The sequence below is a fragment of the Salvelinus namaycush genome, chromosome 28 (genome assembly GCF_016432855.1).
Source record: "Salvelinus namaycush isolate Seneca chromosome 28, SaNama_1.0, whole genome shotgun sequence".
NCBI lineage: Eukaryota > Metazoa > Chordata > Actinopteri > Salmoniformes > Salmonidae > Salvelinus > Salvelinus namaycush.
In genome coordinates, this window is record NC_052334.1 from 31,391,487 (window position 1) to 31,409,912 (window position 18,426).

At 43.3% G+C, this 18,426-nt stretch overlaps 2 protein-coding genes across 5 annotated transcripts in view; one reads left to right on the forward strand and one right to left on the reverse strand.

Annotated features, from left to right (window-relative positions):
* The window catches only part of LOC120023132 (dimethyladenosine transferase 1, mitochondrial-like), a 43,502-nt gene that overhangs the window by 7,002 nt on the left and 18,074 nt on the right, over positions 1-18,426 (reverse strand). The window lies entirely within an intron of this gene.
* On the forward strand, positions 5,560-6,285 carry LOC120023134 (claudin-20-like). The gene has a single exon (XM_038967116.1). The coding sequence runs from the start codon at positions 5,560-5,562 to the stop codon at positions 6,283-6,285; it is 726 nt and encodes a 241-aa protein (XP_038823044.1).

An 18,426-nucleotide genomic window follows, 5' to 3' on the forward strand; every position in this document is an offset into this window, starting at 1 on the left:
TCTATTTTAGAATAACAGAATGTGGAAAAAGTCAAGGGGTCTGAATAATTTCAGATGCACTGTAAGTTAGAGCAGGGGTTAAACGTTTTCAGCTCAAGTCCCGAATAAAAAAAATGTACTGTCCTCCCGTGACCCAAATAGTCCTCCAACAACCCAAATTAAGAAATTGTGTGTGATTATAGATGTATTCTCATAACTCACGACCCACCTCTCACATGCACACTTTTGGTCCCGACACAGTTTAAGAAACTGAGTTGGAGGAAGACGAGAAGGTTTTGGAAACCAGTTACAATAGACTTTCAGGGCAGGGAGAAGAAGCGCTGCATTGCTTTGTGATACACTGGGGCTGAAAATAGTATTTGTGACAGGAGCTTTCATGAGAAATTGACTCATCTGCATCAATTGGGCGGAACGAGGCTGACATTAGGAAAATCTATTCTTCCACCGGTCACCCAAAAATGCTAGGATGGTGGGGTGAGGGGTAGTCTCATACCCTGGTACTGCAGTGTGCCTTTAGCAACACACACACACACACACACACACTGAGTGATGCAGCATCAGACCACCATCTGGTCTTGAGAGGTAATAGAAAAGAATGGCTTTAATTTCACTCCCGGAGTAATTAGGCCATTTATTTTCCGCACTTCATGATTTAAAAGGGGGCAGGGGGATGTCGATATTCAGACTATACAGGCAGCAGCATTTCAGACATAGGCTTGTCCGACTCACTTTGCCTTGTGATTTATGAACGACGGCCCGCTACATGGCCTCACTAGGTGCTCTGCTGTAATATATCCCCTCCTGCCATTAATCCTCCTCTGATAACCTTAATACACAAGAAACTTCCACCTTAAAATCACATGCTGCCTTCTCCACCCTGCATGCCAGGGCTTTGAAAATGCTCCTGCTCAAATAGGCTGCATGTGGTGGGAGATGGTGAACTAGGAATCCGAGACTGACTTATTGACTCTGTGACAACCTTAATATCTCTCCCTGGTTCTCACTCTCGTCCGTCATCCTCCTTTCTTTCAGCTGGTGGGAGGGTGTATGATGAGGTCTGGCTGGATGAGACTGGGATGATTGGAATGTAAATAGGACTTCATGATGTAACGAACATGCTTTTTAACGGCGCGGAAAGAAGCAAATCATAACCCCTATTCATATCTAGATTAATTTTGCTACTCCAAATTGGCTCATTATATAAGGATCTACATTTTAAAAATGATCCAGCTCTCTCCATGGCTAATTTAGTCCTCCTGCCTTTTTTAAACTTCAAACATTTATTGAGACTTTGAACCAACCAACGTTCCCTCTTGCACACTAATATTGTATGCTAAATAATCTTACTAACTCAACCTTTCTTTTACACACAGTAGTCTTTCCCTCCATATCTGGCAAGGTATCACGATACACATCTGAAAAATCACAGCTCTGCCTTTGTCCCCCTCAACGACCCTGACCCAATTAATCTCAATAATATGGAGTCGTGCACATATATGCATATTAACACTTATACATTTCATCTCTATGAGCTCTGCAGGAACTCTATTACACTGGCGTTTGCCCTGTAGCTCCAAGTCCCCTCGCCCCCTTGCCCATTTCCACCTTCTACTCCTTTCCCCAGAGTCTTCTCTTTTACCCAATGGTGTTTGAGCAGTAATTTGTCATCTCCCTCCGAGCGTAACTAAGATGAGATGGCAGGCCCTCGGGGTGGCTAGCCAATACCACCTGAGCAACCTGCATTTCCCTTTACGTAACTGCTGCAGGTTCTGAGGGGGGAGGAAGGAACAATGGAATACTCAGCTGGGGAATAGAGAAAGTTAAAAGAAAAAAAAGATAAGATTCCTCCGAGGGGAAAGAGATGCATTAATCATAACAATACCTTCAGAAGACAACCTCCATTACATCAGCAGCTGGGTAGGACAGGCACTCAGGAGGAGTAGACACTAGGCAGTCAGCACCACTAAATCTAAAGCTATAGGCAGATCTTGCTGGAGGGGGCCCTGCCATTGTGCCTTGCTGCGCTGTACTGTGCTGCCTGCCAGGGCTTCCCACGCTCACAGATCAGCCCTGGGCACACAGCACAGGCAAACCAAGAACATCTCCTGATCCATGCCCATCTCATTCTCAGGTCCCCTGAGATGTTTTCCCAAGGAACACTCTCCAACATCACAGTAGAGAATACCACTAGGCAAAAATTAGTAACGAGAACAGAGACGAGGACTGGGGGAAAAATTTGCCTACCAAACAAACAAAACAGAGTCTACACTGTTTTTACATGAAATTTAAAAACACTCAAAATGTCTGACCACTTGGTCCACTTGGGAGTAAATGTAGGCCTTGCAAGTTACGCATTTCACTGTACTTGTGCATGCGACAAATAAAACTTGAACTAATAGAGAAAACATAATTCATTTCATATTATGTCTGTTTTCCCCGTGACAGTTTACAAATGTCCTGCATGTTGAAAATGGGCATGCCCATACATGGGACAAGATTGTGTTGACAACTACATGGCACTTATCAGGTGACATTTCTGACCATAAACGAATAACAGCTTCTACAAAATGATGAGCACAAAAGCAATTACACCGTGAAATAAACAATATGAAAATGGAACAATAAAATCCCACATCTGAGGGAAGGGCCATCTCTGTGTCCAGTCATGCCTTGAAGCTATACTGTGGAGGACTGAGCTACGAGGTGAGAAAAGAAGGGACCATGCTTATAATAGCCTAACATGTCTTCACACATCACAGCATCACACATCACTCCCTGGGCACATGTTAACTGCGGTTCCTCACAGCCCCCCTCTCCCGTCCCTGTTATTCATTTATTTTATTCCCCATAGAACACCAGAATCAGAATCTCATCGGTAAAACACACTCAAACACACTACTGTGTAGAATTAGTGTGGATCTTTCTCATCCTGGCGCACCAACCCACAACGGCCTGCAGTATGAAGTCTGAAGGTCAGCAGCGCCAAGTCAGGTAATACTGTGGTATTGTGTGTATGTGTGTGTGAGGCTGTGTGCATGCTGTTATTGTGTTGGTGATGTCTTATCTGCAGAAATGGTCTCTGAGCGCTATCTTGGGGGGGACAAAATGGAGGTAGACCATTGGACCAAATTAAACAAGCAGAGCAATCACCAAACCAATCAATCACTGAACTCCTGTTTAGTCATTACAGGTGGGGAGAGAGAGGGGAGATGATTTCCTTCAAGGTTGGGCTGTTTATGATGATCTTACCCATGCAGCAACATTATGGAAACACACATCTGCGTTATCAAGGCTATCATGTCCTTTAGCCGGGTCTGTTTTTCGCTCTCTTTGTCATTCTAGACTAGACGTCCTCTGCAGAATAGTGGGAGAGGGATGAGCAGGGGGTAGCAGCTGTGAGTTTAGCCTCCCGTTGAGTGGTTACTGATGCTAACTGCTCTAGGGACGGTCAGTTTTTGCATAGTGGGGTGTTAACAAAACAGTGTTGCTCTGACCCATTGATGGACTCGCTACCACATAAATAAAATAAGCCACCATTACATTTTCTAATGGTTATTATTGTAATATTATTGTATGCCTATTGTTTTCAGTATATCTGACATGAGATTGTAGGTGTTGGGTAGACTGGTAAATATAATGTTGATTAAACAATACTTCGCAGGGTGCAATGGGTTAATTATTACGAATCCCATGGTTGAAAGAAACTCGCCAGCTCGTGGACCGTTATTTGGGGGTTGTGCTGTCCAGAAAAAAGTTGAGACGTCCCTACCCTTACCCTAGAACTAACCATTTCCCTAACATTAACCCTAACCTTACCAGTTTTAAATGTCAACTTCAACCGGAGTTGGGACGTCCCAATGATCCCGTTTAGACTATTCCGTTATTTTGGGGTTTCAATAGTTAGAGGTAAGTAAAGTTAGCCAAAGTTGAAATTTATTTTGCTTAAACATTTGAGTATGGAGGTAAGACCAGTGAAGCATGATCGGTGTCATTGTGAAAACAGGGGTATCTGTCACATTATTAGGCTAAATGTAAAACATTTGTGAACAGTTTAGCTAGCTAGGCTAACGTTAATAGATCATTAATGTAACGCTAACGTAAGCCAACAATGCGCACTGTTTCAGATCAATAGCTAGCTATCTAGCTAGTTATGACAAATAATCCGCTAGCTCGATGCAAAGTCTTGTAGCCAGCTAATAATATGGGTCAATATTGGAATGAAGAAGCACTGGCTCATGATTGATTGCGGTTTGACTTGTGCTGGTCCGCTTAGCTGGTCCATAACAACACGTCTGCTTGTTCATCATCTGCTGCATATATGAAGCATCGAGTGACAAGTGCACTGCCAACACCAACTCAATTACAATGTAACGCACATAGACAAATAAATATAGTGTGGTGACAGTTTACATACACACAAAACCAGGTACGGTGTGAGTGTGTCAGTGTAAAGCTGGTGTACGGTTTGCCGTAGTGAATTTAATGGTCCACACACTATTCTGTATTAGCTCAGCTCACGAGCCAAGTGACGTAGAGAGAGTATTCTACGTCACTGAACGGGAAGCAAAGCAACCCCTCTTCAGAAGCGCCAAGCAAGCATGTGTGGTCCACCACTGGCTATGATGTCCTCTAATATACTGTTGCTAAGGAAATGGATGAAATGAATGGATCCCTAAGGCTGAAATCCTCTTCGCCCCCTCCTCACCCCGTGTTTTTGTGTTTACAGAAATCACTGCGAACAACCTGACGCGTCAAAAGGAGCTCTGCACCAGCCGAGGTAAGGACCTTAACATTGCTCTCTCTTGCTGTACATTGTAAAACATTATAATTAAACCGATGGTTTGCCCTTGTACACTTACTGCAGGCAAGAATAATCAATACATTTTAAATGAAAAGCAATACTGCAATTTTGAGAATGTCTTAAAAAGGAGAAAAAAAGGTCTAATTTCAAACTTTTACAATTTTTTTAAAAACGAAAATCTATATTATTGTATCAGTGTAAAATTATTTAAAAATGTAAGAATTTACCTTGTGTTAATATATTGAAGTCACTGTGGTTGGGTAACCTTATTGTAGTGAGGTGAAGAGGACACTGCAGCTTTAAGTCCACATATTGAGCGTTGCAAATATCAGAAACTCATTCTCCTCTCTAGTAACAGTTGAGGCGCTGGCACAAGGAAGAGGCAGGCGCAACAGAAAATGCCCACACGCACTAAAACCTGTGTCTCCTTCTCCAATAATTAGCCAGAGCGGTCTCTCTCCAATTGGTCCGGTTTCACGCTCTCCTTTGTTCTTGTAAAAAAAAAAGTCTGTGCGTGTGTGGGGTAAGTGAGGGGAAAGAGAAAGACAGACAGAGAGAGCTGCTTAATTCAATTTCTCATTCTTGTCTTCTTTCCTCTACAGTCCATTGGAGCCGGCACTGAGGGACTGAGTCGTCGGCTGCTGCCAGCTCTAGCACCAGAATCCTCTACAGCCGTCTGGGGTGAGGAGCCGAGGTGCCTGGCTGGGGCTGGGTGGATGGTGCCTGGAGGAGGAGGGGGCCACGGCAGAAGGAGGAGAATGGCATCCACAGGCATGCAGATCTTTGCCTTCGTCCTGGCGTTGCTGGGCATCATGGGGGCCATGGTGGCTACGCTGCTGCCCAATTGGAAGGTGAGCGCCGATGTGGGCTCCAACATCATCACGGCCATCTCCCAGATGCAGGGGCTGTGGATGGACTGCACCTGGTACAGTACCGGCATGTTCAGCTGCACCTTGAAGTACTCTGTGCTGTCGCTGCCCGCCTACCTGCAGACTGCTCGCACCACCATGGTGCTGTCGTGTGTGATGGCTGCCATGGGCCTGTGCCTGGCATCCCTGGGGCTCAAATGTACCCGCTGGGGGGGCGGCCGGCGCTCCAAGAGGCACGCGGCCATCGCCAGCGGGGGCTGCTTCATCGCCGCCGGCTTCCTGTGCCTGGTGCCCGCTTCCTGGTTCACCAAAGAGGTCATCACTAACTTCCTGGACCGCAGCGTGCACGAGAGCAATAAGTTTGAGCCCGGGGGCGCCGTGTACGTGGCCTTCCTGTCGGCCGGCTTCCTCTTTGTGGGGGGGTCCATCTTCTGTGTGTCGTGCTCGGGGAAGAGGCCCGGCCACCAGGAGATGATCTTGCTGCCGCCCCCTGATAAACTCTTACTGCAGCAGCAACAGCACCTCCTACAGCAACAGCAGCAGGACCAGCACCAGTACTGCTCCCTCTCCCCACTAGACAATAAAACAGGCTACAGTCTGCAGGACTATGTGTAGGCTAAAGCAACACTGCACGCCATGCGCTACTGTTAGGCAGTTTGGGGAAATCGCTGCGTCTTACATGTAGTACACCAACCAACCAAGCTCTTAAAGAGGAGGAGGAGATGAGAGAGGAGGGGGAAGGACTTTGAGGGTGTTTTTTTCTCCCCCCCCATTGTAGCTCTCTCTCCCCTCTTTCTTTACTTTCTGTTCTATGAGCACAAGCAGTGGAGGTATTCCCTGAGCAGCCCCTTGGAACAGACAGACGGATGGTGAATGTGAAATGCAGCGCAGCCGGAGGACGAAGGAAGGCGCTGCAGAATGGGAGGGGAGCCGCAGCTGAACAAATGCAGATACCCCAGCGATCATCAGTAAATCACATCCCGGGGGAATGGGTTAGCTGATAGCCTCCTGTTCATTTCCTTTTCCTCACCAAAGGTTTGAATTGATAAGCATTCATTTAGTTTGCTAAGTCGGCAATATTGATATTATTGTCTCAAAGAGGCAATAACAGTACGTGGAATTCCCTTTTCATTAGCAAGCCATTGTAGTTTTCAACCATCCACAAGATATGGTAGTTGTTGGAACTGATTTAATAAATTGTCTTATTTTTGGTAGCGAATAGACATTGATATCTTGCCTAAGCATGCTGTCTGGAGCCTGTCTGTGTATAATGCAGAGGAATGCCTGCCTGGTAGAGAATGAGACGTACGTAGTGTAACCAAACACAATGCCTGTGCCTAAAAAGATGTAGTACATTATCCTTCCCGGGGAAATTGTTCAAAAGAGGACTGTCAGGATGAGTAAGTAGGGTGCTGGGCTTGGAGATGGAACAGAACTGCAGACAAACCCACCCCTGGATCTCACCCTGCAGGTAGACACACAGAGAGGGAGAAACAGAGCGAGAGAGAGAGAGAGAGCCTCCCCCATCCAGCAGAGTGGACTGTCTGACATGTTTGTTGCTTTCCCATTTAGCTCCAAAAACAAGCTGCCTTCTTGGGCTAGGCTACACGCTACTGATTTCATGCATTAGGCATACAAATGAACACACACACCCACATACATACAGTTCACACCCACATAGAGTACACAAACACCCATACACAGATACAAAACCCCACACATGCTCACAAACACACACTCTACCTTTTTGACACACTGGGCTGCATGTGCTTTTCATCCTGCTGTCCGCCTCCTCACTGCCATGGAAACGGAATCCTGTGCCCCAATGTCTTTATTGTCTGGGGTGTGTTTGTGTCATCCAGTGCTTTGAGGTTGGGTAGGGGGGCATCTCTCTCTGCATGGCCCCATAAGCCTTGTGCAGAACCTCCACACACACAGAGCTGCTCCACTAATCCCCTTTATTACCCCAGTGACATGAGGCACCAAGCCACTGTTACACCCAGGTCTGTCTGGGAAATGCTCTCTTTTTGTTGTCCTTCACTAGTGTCTTTCATGTGCAATTAGGGTTGATGGGGAAAATGGCTGTGTTTTGAAAAATCTGGCTGATTATTGGAATTGTATGATGGCATAGAGAGAGGCTTTGAATGGTCATGGCTTGACTGCAGTAGTGTGGTAGATTTGCCTCCAAATCTAGAAATGGTTCGAGTCATTCCTCCATATGTGACTTGTTTACCAAGTCTGTCAGCAGTACATATGCTACCATGTAATACCTGCAAGAGACCCTGCAGCTGAAGTTCAAGGACGTTCTGTGCCTTTCTGTTCTTTCCTTCCTGTCAACCTCTTTTACCATTTCTCTCTACCTACAGTGGGGCAAAAAAGTATTTAGTCAGCCACCAATTGTGCAAGTTCTCCCACTTAAAAAGATGAGAGAGGCCTGTAAATTTCATCATAGGTACACTTCAACTATGACAGACAAAATGAGAAAAGAAAATCCAGAAAATCACATTGTAGGATTTTTAATGAATTCATTTGCAAATTATGGTGGAAAATAAGTATTTGGTCACCTACAGACAAGCAAGATTTCTGGCTCTCACAGACTTGTAACTTCTTCTTTAAGAGGCTCCTCTGTCCTCCACTCGTTACCTGTATTAATGGCACCTGTTTGAACTTGTTATCAGTATAAAAGACACCTGTCCACAACCTCAAACAGTCACACTCCAAACTCCACTATGGCCAAGACCAAAGAGCTGTCAAAGGACACCAGAAACAAAATTGTAGACCTGCACCAGGCTGGGAAGACTGCATCTGCAATAGGTAAGCAGCTTGGTTTGAAGAAATCAACTGTGGGAGCAATTATTAGGAAATGGAAGACATACAAGACCACTGATAATCTCCCTCGATCTGGGGCTCCACGCAAGATCTCACCCCGTGGGGTCAAAATGATCACAAGAACGGTGAGCAAAAATCCCAGAACCACACGGGGGGACCTAGTGAATGACCTGCAGAGAGCTGGGACCAAAGTAACAAAGCCTACCATCAGTAACACACTACGCCGCCAGGGACTCAAATCCTGCAGTGCCAGACGTGTCCCCCTGCTTAAGCCAGTACATGTCCAGGCCCGTCTGAAGTTTGCTAGAGAGCATTTGGATGATCCAGAAGAATATTGGGAGAATGTCATATGGTCAGATGAAACCAAAATATAACTTTTTGGTAAAAACTCAACTCGTCGTGTTTGGAGGACAAAGAATGCTGAGTTTCATCCAAAGAACACCATACCTACTGTGAAGCATGGGGGTGGAAACATCATGCTTTGGGGCTGTTTTTCTGCAAAGGGACCAGGACGACTGATCCGTGTAAAGGAAAGAATGAATGGGGCCATGTATCGTGAGATTTTGAGTGAAAACCTCCTTCCATCAGCAAGGGCATTGAAGATGAAACGTGGCTGGGTCTTTCAGCATGACAATGATCCCAAACACACCGCCCGGGCAACGAAGGAGTGGCTTCGTAAGAAGCATTTCAAGGTCCTGGAGTGGCCTAGCCAGTCTCCAGATCTCAACCCCATAGAAAATCTTTGGAGGGAGTTGAAAGTCCGTGTTGCCCAGCAACAGCCCCAAAACATCACTGCTCTAGAGGAGATCTGCATGGAGGAATGGGCCAAAATACCAGCAACAGTGTGTGAAAACCTTGTGAAGACTTACAGAAAATGTTTGACCTCTGTCATTGCCAACAAAGGGTAAATAACAAAGTATTGAGATAAACTTTTGTTAATGACCAAATACTTATTTTCCACCATAATTTGCAAATAAATTCATAAAAAATCCTACAATGTGATTTTCTGGATTTTTTCCCTCATTTTGTCTGTCATAGTTGAAGTGTACCTATGATGAAAATTACAGGCCTCTCTCATCTTTTTAAGTGGGAGAACTTGCACAATTGGTGGCTGATATTACTTTTTTGCCCCACTGTATATCCCCCTTTTACTCAAGTCACGTGGACTTTCTCTTTGACTAACAGGGAACACTTTTGCATGTTGAGAGCATGCAGGCCAGCACACACACTGACACACCACCCCTGCTGCCTACTCATATGTCAAGGGTGCTATTGCACATTAACACAGTCACATTCTCATGTGTGTCTAACAAGGCTGAGAGGAGATGGAGGTAGGTTGTCTCCGGCCTGAAATGGCTTCTCTGGTGACAGGCCCTGGCAGTGGCCCTCTCATTCTCTCACACATTGTTTCCTATGGGGAGAGCAGATGGCTAAGCCCAGCTCGCCACCTTCAGGCAACGGGGGCATCGCCACAGGCATCACTTTAGGCCCTGGAAGCCCGGAAGGGGCAGGTTTCACACCCCTAGCAACATGCCAGGGACAGAGCAGAGGGGATCGGACGGGCATCCGTACAATAACACACTTCCCCAACCCCTGCCAGCCCTTACGAATGCAATAAATGAAGACAAGAATGTGAATGTGCCCTCGTTAACAAACTGAACACATACAACACATACAGGGCCAGTCAAAAGAAGAGACACCTACTTATTCTGTGGTTTTTCTTTATTTTTTACTATTTTATACATTGTAGAATAGTAGTGAAGACATCAAAACTATGAAATAACACATATGGAATCATGTAGTAACCAGAAAAAGTGTAACAAATCAAAATCTATTTTAGATTTTAGATTATTTAAAGTAGCCATCCTTTGCCTTGATGACAGCTTTGCATACTGTTGGCATTCTCTCAACCAGCTTCATGAGGAATGCTTTTCCAACAGTCTTGAAGGAGTTCCCACATATGCTGAGCACTTGTTGGCTTCACTCTGTTGTCCAACTCATCCCAAACCATCTCAATTGGGTTGAGGTTGGGTGATTGTGGAGGCCAGGTCATCTGATACAGCACCATCACTCTCCTTGGTCAAATATCCCTTACACAGCCTGGAAGTGTGTTTTGGGTCATTGTCCTGTTGAAAAACAAATGATAGTCCCACTAAGCGCAAACCAGATGGGATGGCGTATCGCTGCAGAATGCTGTGGTAGCCATGCTGGTTAAGTTTGCCTTGAATTCTAAATAAATTACAGATAGTGTCACCAGCAAAGCACCCCCACACCATCACTCCTCCATGCTTCATGGTGGGAACCACACATGCGGAGATCATCCGTTCACCTACTCCGTGTCTCACAAAGACACGGCAGTTGGAACCAAAAATCTCAGATTTGACTCATCAGACCAAAGGACATATTTCCACTGGTCTAATGTCCATTGCTTGTGATTCTTGGCCCAAGCAAGTTTATTCTTCTTATTGGTGTCCTTTAGTAGTGGTTTTAATTCAAGTCTCCTCTAAACAGTTGATGTTGAGATGTGTCTGTTACTTGAACTCTGTGAAGCATTTATTTGGGCTGCAATTTCTGAGGCTGGTAACTCTGTTTTATTTATTTTACCTTCATTTAACTAGACAAGTCAGTTAACAACAAATACTTATTTTCAATGACGGCCTAGGAACAGTGGGTTAACTGCCTTGTTCAGGGTCAGAATGACAGATTTTTACCTTGTCAGTTCGGGGATTCGATCTTGCAACCTTTCAGTTACAAGTCCAACCACTAGGCTACCTGCCGCCCCTAATGAACTTATCCTCTGCAGCAGAGGTAACTCTGGGTCTTCCTTTCCTGTGGTGGTCTTCATGAGAGACAATTTCATCATAGCGCTTGATGGTTTTTGCGACTGCACTTGAAGAAACCTTCAAAGTTCTTGACATTTTCCGTATTGACTGACCTTCATGTCTTAAATAAAGTAATGATGGACTGTCATTTCTCTTTGCTTATTTGAGCTGTTCTTACCATAATATGGACTTGGTCTTTTACCAAATAGGGCTATCTTCTGTATACCACCCCTACCTTGTCACAACCACTGATTAGCTCAAATGCATTAAGAAGAAATTCCACGAATTAACTTTTAATAAGCCACACCTGTTAATTGAAATGCATTCCAGGTGACTACCTCATGAAGCTGGTTGAGAGAATGCCAAGCGTGTGCAAAGCTGTCATCAAGGCAAAGGGTGGCTACTTTGAAGAATTTGTTTAACACTTTTCTGGTTACTACATGATTCCATATGTGTTATTTCATAGTTTTGATGTCTTCACTACTATTCTACAATGTAGAAAATAGTAAAAATAAAGAAAAACCCTTGAATGAGTAGGTGTCCAAACTTTTGACTGGTACTGTATGCGTTTGAGAAAGTGCCAAATCGACCCATGTCAAGTCTGATCCGGTGTTGTACTTCATGCGGTTTACTTTTTATTCTACGTGTTTGTATATAAATTCTATATTCGCAAATGTTTTATGGATTCATTGTTTGTTGTGCAAGACTAAGTTGCGTAAACTAGGCAATCGTTTACAGTAGGATGCAGCTTTCCAGGGTTGGTTTTTCAACCTTATTATTCCAAAGCACACAATTCCAGAGGCATAAACAATTTTAGTTTAAATCGGGAAAGGCTTGCACACTTTATTTTTTTTGTAATGTTTAAATCATGCTTCAGGATTTCCTCATTACAACTCTGCAGATAACTATACACATTTGTCTAGGAAATTTGTGGACCTAATTATAAAAACATTTTTCTGGCAAGCTAACATGCTTTCCTATTTCATTCAAACGTCTTATGTTCATACACTATCTTCTTCAGAAGAAGACTACTCAATTGCACCTTTGCTTGTGTTACCTTGTTTGACAGCAGTTTGTTTCAAGTGGCTGAGCATTGCAAAGTCCTCTGGACCGGTTCAAGTGCACATAACACAACTGGCAGTCTGAAAAACAGTAAAGCCATTTCTGTCTGATGCGATTTGAGCCGGCCAATGTGAGCTGGAGGTTTGTTTCGTTATATAGATGTGCAGCCTGTTCATCAGCCAGCGCACCATTTCATTAGCTTAAAATTGCCTGGGAACAAAGAACAGCCTCTAGATGTCTAAACAGTTGCCACTCTCCTGCAGAAACCAAGACAAGAGTTATCATTTTGATAATTGCAGCTTATTTCTGTGGATGCACTTCTTAAATTTGCCAGAGGATTATCAACAGTTCAAATGTTCTGGTAACTGTTGTCTCAATGTGCTTGTGCAAGTAGGCTAGTTATATTTTTTACTAATAAAACTATTTTGTGGAAGCAACACGCCTTTATTCAATCGTGTATGTGTTTGGGTGTGAGAACAGTTTGGGATGGCTGTCGGCTACCAGCAAAAAAAATGTAAAACAAAGATTTCCGGATGGTATGGGATGTACTGCGCATAGGCAGGGTTGCAGTCAGGCTGTTCAGTGTTCCTATAGCCCCTAGATAGATGTCTATCTACACACACACACACAGTTGAAGTCGAACGTTTACATACACTTATGTTGGAGTCATTAAAAATCATTTTTCAACCATTCCACAAATTTCTTGTTAACAAACTATAGTTTTGGCAAGTCAGTTAGGACATCTACTTCGTGCATGACACAAGTCATTTTCCCAACAATTGTTTACGGACAGATTATTTCACTTACAATTCACTGTATCACAATTCCAGTGGGTCAGAAGTTTACATACACTAAGTTGACTGTCCCTTTAAACAGCTTAGAAAATTCCAGAAAATTATGTCATGGCTTTAGAAGCTTCTGATAGGCTAATTGACATAATTTGAGTCAATTGGAGGTGTACCTGTGGATGTATTTCAAGGCCTACCTTCTAACTCAGTGCCTCTTTGCTTGACATCATGGGAAAATCGAAAGAAATCAGCCAAGACCTCAGAAAAAGTCTGGTTCATCCTTGGGAGCAATTTCCAATGAATGTTAAATGTGAGAATAATAGTAGAGAGAATGATTTATTTCAGCTTTTATATCTCATCACATTCCCAGTGGGTCAGAAGTTTACATACACTCAATTAGTATTTGGTAGCATTGCCTTTGAATTGTTTAACTTAGGTCAAACGTTTCGGGAAGCCTTCCACAAGCTTCCCACAATAAGTTGGGTGAATTTTGGCCTATTTCCTCCTGACAGAGCTGGTGTAAATGAGTCAGGTTTGTATGCCTCCTTGCTCGCACACACTTTTTCAGTTCTGCCCACAAATCTTCTATAGGATTGAGGTCAAGGTTTATGATGGCCACTCCAATACCTTGACTTGGTTGTCCTTAAGCCATTTTGCCACAACTTTGTAAGTATGCTTGGGGTCATTGTCCATTTGGAAGACCCATTTGCGACCAAGCTTTAACTTCCTGACTGATGTCTTGAGATGTTGCTTCAATATATCCACATAATTTTCCTACCTCATGATGCCATCTATTTTGTGAAGTGCACCAGTCCCTCCTGCAGCCAAACATCCCCACAACATGATGCTGCCACCCCGTGCTTCACGGTTGGGATGGTGTCCTTCGGCTTGCAAGCCTAACCCCTTTTTCCTCCAAACATAACGATGGTCATTATGGCCGAACAGTTCTATTTTTGTTCTATCAGTTCTATCAGACCAGAGGACATTTTTCCAAAAAGTACGATTTTAGTCCCCACGTGCAGTTGCAAACCGTAGTCTGGCTTTATGGCGGTTTTGGAGCAGTGGCTTCTACCTTGCTGAGTGGCCTTTCAGGTTATGTCGATATAGGACTCGTTTTACTGTGGATATAGATACTTTTGTACCCGTTTCCTCCAGCATCTTCACAAGGTCCTTTGCTGTTCTGGGATTGATTTGCACTTTTCGCACTAAAGTATGTCCATCTCTAGGAGACAGAACGCGTCTCCTTCCTGAGTGGTATGACGGCTGCGTGGTCCCATGGTGTTTATACTTGCGTACTATTGTTTGTACAGATGAACGTGGTACCTTCAGGCATTTGGAAATTGCTCCCAGGGATGAATCAGACTTGTGGAGGTCTATAATTTTTTTAATGAGGTCTTGGCTGATTTCTTTTTCGATTTTCCCATGATGTCAAGCAAAGAGGCACTGAGTTTGAAGGTAGGCCTTGAAATACATCCACAGGTACACCTCCAATTGACTCAAATGATGTCAATTAGTCTATCAGAAGCTTCTAAAGCCATGACATCATTTTCTGGGATTTTCCAAGCTGTTTAAAGGCACAGTCAACTTAGAGTATGTAAACCTCTGACCCACTGGAATTGTGATACAGTGAATTATAAGTGAAATAATCTGTTAACAATTGTTGGGAAAATTACTTGTGTCATGCACAATGTAGATGTCCTAACCGACTTGCCAAAACTAGTTTGTTAACAAGAAGTTTGTGGAGTGGTTGAAAAACGAGTTTTAATGACTCCAACCTAAGTGTATGTAAACTTCTGACTTCAACTATATATACACACACGCAGCAGCTGTCTGAAACCAGCTGAATTAGACAGAAGAGACGAGAGGTTTCACTCCCTTTATAACACATGGTCATGAAACATTACAGATGGTCTGCAAATGGGATTGAAAAAAAGCAGAATCACTCTATAAAGCAGGTTCAGAATCCAGGTATCTCTTATTGCATTAGCAAGTGGCATGAAATAACTAACCCTAGGAGAGTTGTTGCAAATGGGGATTTTATGTTCAGTCTGAGCCTGAACATAATCATAATGAATGACAGCATGTGTAGACTTGCTGCTGCGTTTATACAAGTAGACTGGAACAAAAAGCAACAGCTGTTGGAGCCAGTTAGTTCAGCATGGGTACCATGGAGGAGAGTCAATCTGTATCCCCCATCCCATCCTCTGGGTCCACCGAGCATCCCATCAGCCAAGCCAACATCAAAACAGCCTAGCTAACTTGAAATGTGACTAATATGAACAGGAATGCCAGATCAGACTGGAGAGAAATATACCCTACTAAGAACCCAAGAATACTGGTCTTACTCCCAGCTGGGGACTAAATCCATGCTTCTCATAGAGTAGGTGGAAGTCTTAAGCCCCCATATCTGTGCTAGCCTGTAGGGTGGGTGATATATCATATTTCTAGATATACTGGCGAGGAGCCACATACCGGTATGGATTTTTACAATACCGTCTATAGAAGGTATTTTGATACCGTGCTAAATAAAAACAGTTCAATAAATTGGACTACTTCGCTGACAGTTTTGTCCTAGTTTGGTTGAGTATAAAATAATCAGAATAGAGAAAGCCCATTAAAACCACTAAGAATTCATTTGTTGCCATCCTAGGGTCATGCACTACTAATCAAATATATTGAGAACTTTTATTCAGAATTATAAAATACCGTCAAATCCCGCCAAAAATAAGAAAAATATTGATATATTTCGGCATTATCACCCAGCCCTACTAGCCTGTGTAAAATAATAAACATACCGTATGTTCCTCAACTGTCAAGTATCTATGGTCTGCCTAATATAGAAGAGATTAGTTTAGCCGGTCAACCTATTTCTGACTTTTTACAAAGAATCTGTAGACATTACAAAACAAAATAAACTATTTTGCACTAGAATCAGTCATGTATTTTCTAATTATTTTAAAACACATATACACACGGTTTATTTTCCATTGAAAACATGCGAATGCAAGAGGACTCCGATAACTAGATAGTTACTCTGAGAGAATCTCCAATCTCTTGTCTCATTACAGCTGATTACAGCCAAGTCAGCGGTGCAATGTTAGGAGAAATGTGCTTTCCTGAAACAAACATAGATTATTCAAGGCTCTCTCTCCTCTTGTTTATGCAACAGAGTGAAGATCAAATAGCAGCTCCCCTCTTGGGTAAACGTTAATAAGATCCGCTCCTCTGTGTATTTAACCTACATTTCCTTCAAAAGGCTCTCCCCTTGAGTTGCCGTCATGACAGCTCAGGGATGTGGGCTCAGCTCTGGGATGAGAGCTTTGAACCCTGCAGTCTTCCAGGTACAGGGTTAATCTAACTGTATATCCCACCGTGAGCATCAAGTCGACTCGTCCTGCATATGCTCCGTATAACTTGAACAGAGAACAAGAGATGCATGATATATAGGTTGTATAGATGTAGGTGGTTATGAGACAAACTAAACATGTGCGCGTAAATCAGCTCTTCATCCATAAACATTTTACAGCTAGTATCTTCATAGTTCACCACAGAGGTATTAAATAAAAATGCATGAATCATAGGCGCGCGGCGGGTGATGATGACATCACTAAACATGTTTCCGTGAAGCACCTCTGGAGTCATGATGTTGACAGGTACAAAGACGGACTTAGGCTGGGCCAAGAATCTCAACGCTCTATCAGTCATCAAAACCCAATCAGCAATAACTGCAGTGCTGTAATGCGTCGCTGAGGAACAAATCACCCAAAGCGCGACAATATTTCACCATCGTTAATGCGAGGCTTTTTTTCTTCTGACAACCATCATTTTCACGAGAGTCCATATTAGAGATCAAATATGGTCATCAACAGCAGCTGAAAATGACCTTGCATTGTCCAAGACTGTGCCCCTCCTGCTCCAGCACACATCCGAGAGGCTGGGGGGAGTAATGGCAATGACCTTGCTACTGCTGTAAAGCGCTGAGAGAAGCAGTATGAGCTACACTAGGCTAGGGGGGGGGCTGTAAGAAAACAAGACACCCTGACAGTTCAAAGGAGCGTTTTAATATTTCAGATCATCATAAGCATCAGAAGAGTTATGGCACTAAAAGAATTGGCTAAAAGGTACACTACGACTACACAGTGGGAATTGAAACAGACCTTTCCTCACACTTAATTATTAAGCGTTGTCTGAAGAGGGATAAGACTGGTTAGGAAAGTGTTAAAGAAACAGAAACGCATTTGTGGAATCTGCAAAACATATATACTGTTTGTGAAATGCAGAGTCCTTTTAGCTACAGTACTTTCATTAGTCTAGCTAGCCTGAAACAAATTAATAAAAAATGGTGTTTTAGCAGCACAGACAATGTTTTTTCCAGAAGTGGAGGCTTACTGTATTGTGTTTGTGTGAAAAACACATGGCTCAATTGAAGCGCCCACTGAACAGGCTGAAAAGAAGTTGTACAATCACAGCGCTTGAAGTCTTTAATTAGTATCTTCAAAAAACACAGTAGAGTTGACAGCTTATGGACTGATCCTTTCAATACTATAATTCCTTTTTCTCTGACTTGCATAGTGTTTCACAGAACCCGCCTGCGAAGGCCTGTTTGAAGCTGATCTTCTTTTCCTGAAACATGGCCAGGATTCCTCCACTAGCTTGTTTTCAGAATACCTAAATGTTTTTAGGCATGGGATGTTGTTCATGTTAAATGGACAGGATTTAGGAAACACACGCCATTGAGTAACGGCTAAAGCAGCATTCATTTAAGATAAGAGGGGCAATAGATCTCTCAAGATATTGATAAGCAAATTCCGCCAACCTAGGCATTTCTTTTAGGGCAGGTGAAGTATTTTTAGCATTTTTTTACCTTGGGACTATGATGAATCGAGTCCAAGCCTTCAGGCGTTTACCGCTCTGCACCGAGTCATTGAAATAACTTTCCTATACTCTTGATACCATGGTTGACCCCGTTTATAGGATAGGAATAGGCTTAGATGAATTGTGCTGTAGTACAACGTGCAGTAGTATGTGCTCTAGGAGGAACACCTATACAGGCTCACTGTATGAATCTATTGGTTATATTTGTTGAGAGGAGAGAGTTTGGCTATTTCCCTTACAAACATACTGAGAAATACAATGATCTGGCATCATTGTCCCTGCCACTATACAAAACTGAAAAACAAACTACAGTACATTTTACACTGAACAAAAATACAAACGCAACATGTAAAGTGTTGGTCCCATGTTTCGCAAGCGGA

What these genes read in the sequence shown, in the direction of transcription:
- LOC120023134 (XM_038967116.1), top strand. Translation starts at nt 5,560, where the DNA reads ATGGCATCCACAGGCATGCAGATCTTTGCCTTCGTCCTGGCGTTGCTG.